The 8,040-nt window shown below is 48.7% G+C and overlaps 1 protein-coding gene across 3 annotated transcripts; it reads right to left on the bottom strand.

Annotated features, from left to right (window-relative positions):
• Positions 1-142: 142 nt before the first annotated feature.
• On the bottom strand, positions 143-3,192 carry SIGMAR1 (sigma non-opioid intracellular receptor 1). 3 transcript variants are annotated; one of them, XM_015073070.3, is made up of 5 exons: positions 3,058-3,188; positions 2,595-2,758; positions 2,250-2,450; positions 2,024-2,116; positions 143-1,207 (listed from the first exon to the last, which is right to left on the bottom strand). In XM_015073070.3, exons 1-5 carry the CDS (start codon positions 3,060-3,062, stop codon positions 981-983), a joined length of 690 nt encoding a protein of 229 aa, XP_014928556.3. In that variant the 5' UTR covers positions 3,063-3,188; the 3' UTR covers positions 143-980. The 3 variants fall into 3 exon arrangements, with proteins under 3 accessions (XP_014928556.3, XP_026895138.2, XP_026895139.2); XM_027039337.2 differs by lacking the exon at positions 143-1,207 and adding an exon at positions 1,330-1,350 and having other exon boundaries at positions 3,058-3,192; XM_027039338.2 differs by lacking the exon at positions 143-1,207 and adding an exon at positions 1,362-1,543 and having other exon boundaries at positions 3,058-3,192.
• Between the last annotated feature and the right edge of the window lie 4,848 nt (positions 3,193-8,040).

Below are 8,040 nucleotides of genomic sequence, written 5' to 3'. Positions count from 1 at the left end.
CACCCCGTGGCCACCCAGGATCGGACTCCAGGACTATTTTCAGAATGGCACCAGCAGAAGGCAAGACCAAGACACACACCATCTTACCCACCCCTGCATTTCAAGTTAGCAGGTTTTCCTGCTGTTCAGACACACAAAGAAATGACTGTTCAACAAGTCTTTATTAACAGAGACAGGTGGACAGACATCAAGGGCAGTATGTGGAAGCTGTGATGAGGGTGTATGTGTGCAGAAAAGGCCTTTGTAGGCCAGGGATGGCCCCCTGGACCTAGGCTAACTTCTCTAGGTCCTCTGCCCAGCAGTGGGCCCTGAGCTGAGGCCAGCCTCCCCCAATCACACTCCTAAGGGATGAATGGGGGAAAGGCATGGGGTCTTTCAGGATAGAAGGACCCTGACCTCAGCATTCTCCATTCTTACGGTTCTTCCAGCTGACTTAGTTGCTAAGAGTGGGGACAGGCCATGAGAGCACTTGCATAGTAAGGGGAACAGAATGAGGTAAGGCATATGGTGAGGATGGGGAGATGAGGGGGGCCTCCACAGGCAACGCTTCATCTCCCTCCCACCTCAGCTGCTGTTGGGTTGAAGGGTCAGGCCCAGACAGAGTATAATACCTACACCCATCACCAACTCCAGAGCCTTGACTGGTGGCAGGAAAGCTCTGGAAAAGGCTTGAGTTAGTGATTCAAGCTTGTGGTATGTCTGAATATGACTGGCCCCCTTGGTACATGTGGGGTTCCCTCTCTGGATGGTTGTGAACGTATGATGCTGCCATACACATGGGACTGTATCTGCGTGTATGTCCCATATGTTCCCACGAGTCTCTGTATTTGGTTACATAAGCATGTGTGTCCCTGCTCGTACATCAGGAACTTAGTAGTTGCATGTTGTGTCCCTGTCTTTTCACATGGGCTCCAGAAAGTGGATGTATGCAGGCCTGCCTGCTCCTGTCCATCCACAGGTCCTCGTTCAGGCCTGGCTGGTCAGGGGTCCTGGCCAAAGAGGTAGGTGGTGAGCTCAAGCCGGAGGCCCCGGGCATAGGCGCGAAGAGTATAGAAGAGCGTGAGGAAGTCCTGGGTGCTGAAGATTGTGTCAGCCAGCGCGAAAGCCAAGGTAGATGGGATGACACCCCGACCATACTCCACCATCCATGTATTTGGCCCCCATTCCACAGCTGTTGCCTCACCAGGCCCGTGGACCACGGTCTCCCCTAGAGGACAGGGAGCACCCACATAAGGAGCCTAGCCCTTCCATTGCTGCCATCTCCCTAGCCCGTGGGCTGTCTAGGGGCAAGAAACAGAGCAGGAGCATCAGGAAAGGAAAAAGCCTTACCTCACTGGCCTGGTCGCCCATCTGGAAGAGTAAGAAGCCAAGATGGCCACTCCTAAGTTTTCCTCTGTGGCATCACCTGGCTCATGTCCTCTTTGGGGGTAAGCCAAGGAGGGCCACCTCACATGGCTAGGGGCCACTGTATGGGAGTCCTGGAAGTCTGCATTCCCAAGCCTCACTCATGTCAGGCAGAAATTTAGCTAAACTTGGGCTGGGCCTGTTAGATAGGGAGGGGTGGTTATAAGACTTGTGTGGCTGTCTGAGAAATGTTCAATTTTAATGCCTGTCATGCCTGTAACTTATCAATCTGAAACTTATGTGGAAATCCATAGCTCTACTTTTTATGTAAAAAAATGTTTCACTATAGAAAAAATGAAGACAACTGTCTGTCTTGTCTTTGGGGGTATGACAGCATATCTGATTACCCAACTGTCTCTCCAACAACTGCTGGAATATTGGATGAATAAAACAGTGTCTTGGTATATAAAAATCGGACGTGGTTAACAGGAAATGGTTAAGTTTTGTTTCCTTTTGACAGAAGAAGTCCTTGGACAGGGGCCCTTGGACCTGCTTCAACCAATAATGACCTGTGGCTTATCTGAGGGGTAAGGGAATCGAGGGGAGAGCCCCCAACATGCCCCTTTTCCATGCCATGACCCTCCTCCAATTATGGGCACCCCAGAATGAAGGGACCCACCTGGGTAGAAGACCTCACTTTTGGTAGTGCCCTCTCTCCACTGGTGGAAGGTGCCAGAGATGATGGTGTCGGAAATCTCAGCCCAGTAGCGCCCTGAGGGACAATCAGATGGACACCGAATATCAGGGTATCAGCACCAATATATGTCTTGGCCAAACATCAGAAAGGAGGGCATGGACCCTTGTACAGCCCCAGCCTCCCAGTTCGGCCCGCTGCCAGCACTGACCCGAGTGGCCGCCAGAGCCCAGGGCGGTGCCGAAGAGCAGCACGTACTCGGACAGCGAGGCGTGCAGAAGGCACATGGCGCCCATCCAGCCGCCAGCGTTCACAAACACCCACTGCAGCTCCTCGTCGGGCAGCACGTGGCCTGGGTGCAGCCGCCGTAATTCCACGATCAGCCGAGAGAACGCCAGCTCGTGGTCCAACCCTGGCGGAGGCAGAGGAACAACAGAATCTAAGCTAGAATCACTCGGAACTCGGGAAAGACGTCTCTGAAACTCCCAACTAAGCTCGGGCCTCCCCAGACCCCTGCCCTCCACCCGTTCGCTCCCCCGGTGACCCGTCGGCTCACCCGCATACTGCCGGGCCAGCTGCGCGATCTCTTCGTGCTGGAAGACGAAGCTTTGCGTGCCCAGCCAGAGCCAGACCACCTGGGCCAGCACAGCAGCGGCAGCCAGGAGCAGCGCGGCCCACACCCACCGCCGGCCCACGGCCCACTGCATCCCGGCAGCCGTCCTAGCAGGGAGAAGTGAAGGAACAAACCGGGGCCTGGAGCTGTGACTTTTACAGCCTCAAAACCTGCGGCGCGCAGTTCACAACCATACCCCCGCCACAGTCGTGGTACGGCTCGCCCTGGCCAATGAGAACAGTCCGAGCACCCGGGCACCACCCCTTGGGTTGAACCATTTCCTCGCGGGGAGTGTGGATCGCCGAGGAGTGGGGTGGAGCTGCGCGCGTGACGCGATGGGACGGGGTTAAACCCTCCTAGCTGTCAGTGTTAGGGCCTAAGAGCAAGGTCTTTCCGAGTTCCTTACCGCATGTGGGTGGTGGTCGGGGTAGGTGGCTGTGATAACCAGAGTGGATTGGCCCCCTTCTCAAATTTGCAGCAGGCGATCGACTTGTGATTGTGATCTTTGCTAGCACAAAAAGTGGGAGGAGGCGCTTCTACCTACGAAAAGTACGGAAGGCTTTCTGGAGGCGGTGACGCCTCTAAATGGTGTTTAGAAAAATGGGGAGGGGCATTCAGCGAATGAGACGTACTCTAAGAACAAAAGCACTATGAAGAGATAGCAAGGAGTCTTTTGGGGCCTACGATTCATTCTTTGTTTTGGAGCACAAAATGTGAGAGGAGAGCATTGTACACCAACAGGGTTATGGGGAGGGAATGATAAAGGAAGAGAAGCAAAAGAGAAAAGCGGCAGCAGGGTGCAGTGATTAAGAAAGAAACGCTGGAACTGGATTGGTTGTTAAAAGACTGGCTCCTGCCAACCTACCAGTTGTGTGTTTCTTGGGTAAGCTACTTAAGCCCTGTGACTCGGTTTTCTCATCTGGAAAGTGGGATGAATAAAAGTGTCTACCTCATAGTACATACTTTAATTGTGATGAAGGTTAAATGAGTTAATATTTATAAAGCAATTAGTGCCTGGCAAGTGGTGTCATATGTGTTAGTTACAAAAATAAAACACAAAGGAGAAAAGAACTAGAAGGACACAGCATCACACATGATAGTGATGGAATGAAGGGTCAACACAGTCAAATGTAATTAAGAGGTCTGATAAAATGATGGGAAATGGTCATTAGGTTTCTCAGTAAGGGCATGCAGCAGAGATGATGCATACAAATCTATTTCTTTTTGCTCTTGGGCAGCCATATTACATTCCACAGTATACTCTGTAGCAGATGAAGCCATATGATTGTGTTCTGGCCAATGAAGTATAGGCAGGAATGAGGTATGCCACATCCAGGTCTGGCTCCCAACATCCTCTGAAATTCTTTACATTCTTACTCTTCCCCCATCTAATATCTTACTAATAGGGAATTAAGTAGTGGAGAATTCTGAATGCTGCTTCGCCTCTCCCCCCACAATACACTTGCTAAGCCACTTAGTTTGCGGGGGAAGGGTGTTGTTTGCTACAGTAACTAAGTTTACTTAACCTATTACAGGCTGCTGGCCGTGTAGGTAAGAGTAGAGGCTGGGAAGCTGGACTATTTTCTGAGAAACTTGGCCAAGAAGGGAAAGATAAAGAAGGGATTATCTAGAGGGAACATGTTTTTGTATTGGCTCTGGCTTCTGTGATGCTTCTGAGCTGACCATCCTCTTAAGAACCTTGAGACTGAGGGGCTAACCTCAAAATCTGGTCTCTGCACCCCTGTTCTAGGCAAAGCCCTCTGGGACTGTCTAGGCCTGTGGCTTCCTTGGTCTTTCACAAGGATAGCACACAATGCTTTAAAAAAAAATGGTCACAGCCATATTCTCCAGATGTTGTTAAGAAATAAAATTCAACTGAGGGGCGCCTGGGTGGCTCAGGCTGTTAAGCATCTGACTTCAGCTCAGGTCATGATCTCACAGTTTGTGAGTTTGAGTCCTGCATCCAGCCCTGTGCTGACAGCTCAGAGCCTAGAGTCTGCTTTGGATTCTGTGTCTCCCACTCTCTCTGCCCCTTCCCTGCTTGCATTCTGTCTCTCTCAAAAATAAATAAACATTAAAAATTAAAAAATAAAATAAAATTCAACCAAGTAAATTTGAATATATAATTGGCCTTATTAAACAATTCATGAATCAGGCAGCACCCCATCTAGCAAGTAGAAAGGACCTCCAAGCAAGAGATACACAAAATGTAAGATTTTTATAGGAAGAAATCTGGAAAAAAAAGTTTTTAGCAAAAGAAAAGGACAGTTCCAGGCAAGTTTCTTTTCTGTTAGGGGGAAGAGCAGGGGATTTTACCATGCAGATTACCTTATCTTCCTCTGGGGGAAGGAAAGGGCCCCATTGGTGCTAATTAGAAAATTCCTGACTGACTGACTGACCAGTTAAGACTGATAAGGTTGAAACTGATGGGGTTTTATAGTGATGAGGGTTTGGAGCTGACAGCCAAGAGAGAATTTTCTTGAGATGTCTTTGGTGCAAAAAAGGTGATTTTATTAAAGCACAGGAACAAGACTTGTGGGCAGAAAGAGCTGCACTGGGGTTGTGCAGAGTGACTGGTTACCTACTATGGAGTTGAGGGAGGTAAAGGCAAAAGGGAGACCTACAGGAAGACTCTGATATGCTAAAGAAGACTTATACATAAGATGCCTGCGACCTTGCTATTGCCAAGCTAAGGTTGTTTTCCCTCTAGTAAGGCATTAACATTAAAACAGTAGAATGTTCCTGGAGAAAAGTTACACTCTATTTTTACCTCAAGTATTTGTCAATGGGCTGCAGGTTATGAGGAAATTTAATTTTACCCGCCATTTCCTTCTTCCCTTTGTACCCTGTATCACCATGGAGGGGAGGGTGATACTAGGCGTTCCAGGAAACTGGGTCTGTAGGTTTCTGGAGATTAGGCTATTGATAAGATTGCCTTTTCCTTGTAATTTACTAAAATATTTGTAAACCGATGGAGACTCATGTCCTGTATGACTGTGATCTCTGTCAGTTGGCCATTTGTTTTCTTTCCTTTCCTTTGCTCTTGGGCAGCCCAGGAATGCCTGAGGAATATCACACATATCCTACCTGGTGTGTGTGTGTGTACACACGCTTTGCCCTCAGCTTGCCTTTTGCTCCCTCATCAAAACCACAATTAGTTTAGGCATTAAGCCCCAGTTTGGAGACTCCACTTAAGTGATGCGGGTTTGGGCCTGTGGTTTTCTTTTTAACAATGTTGCAGAAGAGATCACTCCTCTGGGATTTTGTAGGCAGAGAGCTCCATAGGCCCCATCTCAGCCATTCTACTCTTCCCCCAAAAAGTGATCTTGGGGAGACAGAGGGAAAGTTTGGAAATGTTCCTGAAGAGATGTTTCTGAAAGGGATTAGGAATTAGTTGGTATGATCCAAGAAGTGGCACCAAAGCATTGGTGTTCTTGGAAAAATAGAGCTGCCTCCAAAATCCAGTGACCCCAACAACAAAGATAGGTGAGAGAGAAAGGAAAGCAAATCTTGTATCCCAGCTCCACCCCCAAGGATGAAAAGCCAGTGGTACATGTAAAATCCTCGTTTCTCAGTTCCCTGCTCCCTGCCCCCTACCTAGTGGCCTCTTCAGATTCCAGTCTGAGGACGTAGGGCAGAGATTAGGTAAATGAACTGTGACCCAGTTTTTGCATTTGAGCTGCAAAACACCTGGGTTGACCTGGCCTGGGTTGGGGGAAGGGGCCTTCCTGCTACTGCCAAGCTCTGTCCTGAGTCTCACTGAAATCTCAGAGCCATTTTAGAGCAGTGAGAAGAATCTGGAAACTTGGGTTCAAATTTTAGCTTGGCCAGTCATCCTCTGGGTGAATCTGACGCTTCTGTTACTCACTGTGGAATGAGGAGGAGGTTCAAACAATATTTAGACATCTCTCTAAAATTGCTAGGGGAGAGGGCACCTGGATAACTCAGTTGAGTGTCCAACTTCGACTCAGGTCATGATCTCACAGTTTGTGAGTTCAAGCCCCATATCAGGCTTGCTGCTGTTAGCATAGAAGCCCACTTCAGATACTCTGTCCTCCTCTCTCTGTCCCTCCCCCACGTCCCCGTGTGCGTTCTCTTAAAAATAAATAAAACATTAAAAAAAAAAAAGTGCTAGGGGAAGGGCATTGGGTGGCTCAGTCAGTTGAACTTCTGATTCTTGATTTCAGCTCAGGTCATGATCTCAGGAGTTGGTGAGATCGAGCCCTGCATCAAGATTGAGTCCTGCTCTGCCCTATCAGTGTGGGGGCCTGCTTCGGATAGTCTCTCTCTCTCTCTACCCCACCCCCCAACCTTACCCTGCTTGTGCTCTCTCTCTAAAAGAATAAACATTAAAAAAAAAAAAAGAGTCTACAACTCTTTTAATGTTTATTTATTTTTGAGAGAGAGAGAGATACAGAGCACAAGTAGGGGAGGGGCAGAGTCGGATGTTTAACCGATTGAGCCACCCAGACACCCCAAGAAGAGTTTACAACTCTTGATCTCGGGGTCATGAGTTTGAGCCCCACGTTTGGTGTAGTAATTACTTAAAATAAAATCTTAAAATAATAAATCAATGTGCCAGCAGAGGGATTGATTTGAATTTTATCCTAGTATTAGCCAATTGGTTTGATCCAAGGAAACATTGGGAGAAGGGAAAGGGGTATGTAAAGGAAACACCCCTGATCCCACCTAGATGGTGGCTGGAGCTACTGATAGTCAAGCCCTCTCCCCACTTTCAGGTTTCTTGTAGCCCTCTCACACTGCCCACTTCTTGTGCTTTAGGCATGAGCATATAAGAGAGAGAATATGGTTACTTAGCCTTTTTTTCCCCCAAACCTGTTCTCCTGCCTGGAGGGGATGGGGTATGATTTTGGTAAAGTATTTACTCCTCCATGTAACAGCTGAGGCCAGGGGTACAGCGGAAGCAGATCAATCCCACCCTTACCGCCATGCTAGTTTGCCTCTTCTACACCATAGGCACTGAGCAAGTAAGTGAGGTGATTGTGGATCCAGGGTTATATCCTTGGCCGTAGAACTTAAGCCGCGGGAAGGCCGAGGCCATGCCTGACTTGTGTAGGGGATCCTTTTGTCCAAGTGGAGCCTAGGTGCCTGGCACACAGTAAATATTCATAGATATTCAGTAAATATTTGCTAAACAAATGACCTCGAATAGAGCAAAGAAATCTAAGCACCTTGGAGCTGAGGAATCTGCCATAAGCAGCTTTTACAGAGATTCTTCTAGGGTAGTAACTTAGCCCTGGGGTGTACGAGGAGGACCAAAGTCACCCCCCCCCCCAAAAAACCAGGCTTTCCAGAGTCCCGCCCGCGGTTGAGCGGGCGGTCCCTTACGCAGTCACGTGCAGGCATATGGCCAATCACCGGGGGAGAG

Source organism: Acinonyx jubatus, chromosome D4, assembly GCF_027475565.1.
Source record: "Acinonyx jubatus isolate Ajub_Pintada_27869175 chromosome D4, VMU_Ajub_asm_v1.0, whole genome shotgun sequence".
NCBI lineage: Eukaryota > Metazoa > Chordata > Mammalia > Carnivora > Felidae > Acinonyx > Acinonyx jubatus.
The sequence above is the reverse complement of the archived record's forward strand: the minus strand, read 5'-3'. Positions and strand labels throughout refer to the sequence as shown.

Bases quoted from the DNA above. Each gene is read 5' to 3' on its own strand.
- SIGMAR1 (XM_015073070.3), bottom strand. The intron at 2,451-2,594 runs GTGAGCCGACGG...TGCCTCCGCCAG, and splicing joins GCTGGCCCGGCAGTATGCGG to GGTTGGACCACGAGCTGGCG. The intron at 2,117-2,249 runs GTCAGTGCTGGC...ATTGTCCCTCAG, and splicing joins GGGCTCTGGCGGCCACTCGG to GGCGCTACTGGGCTGAGATT.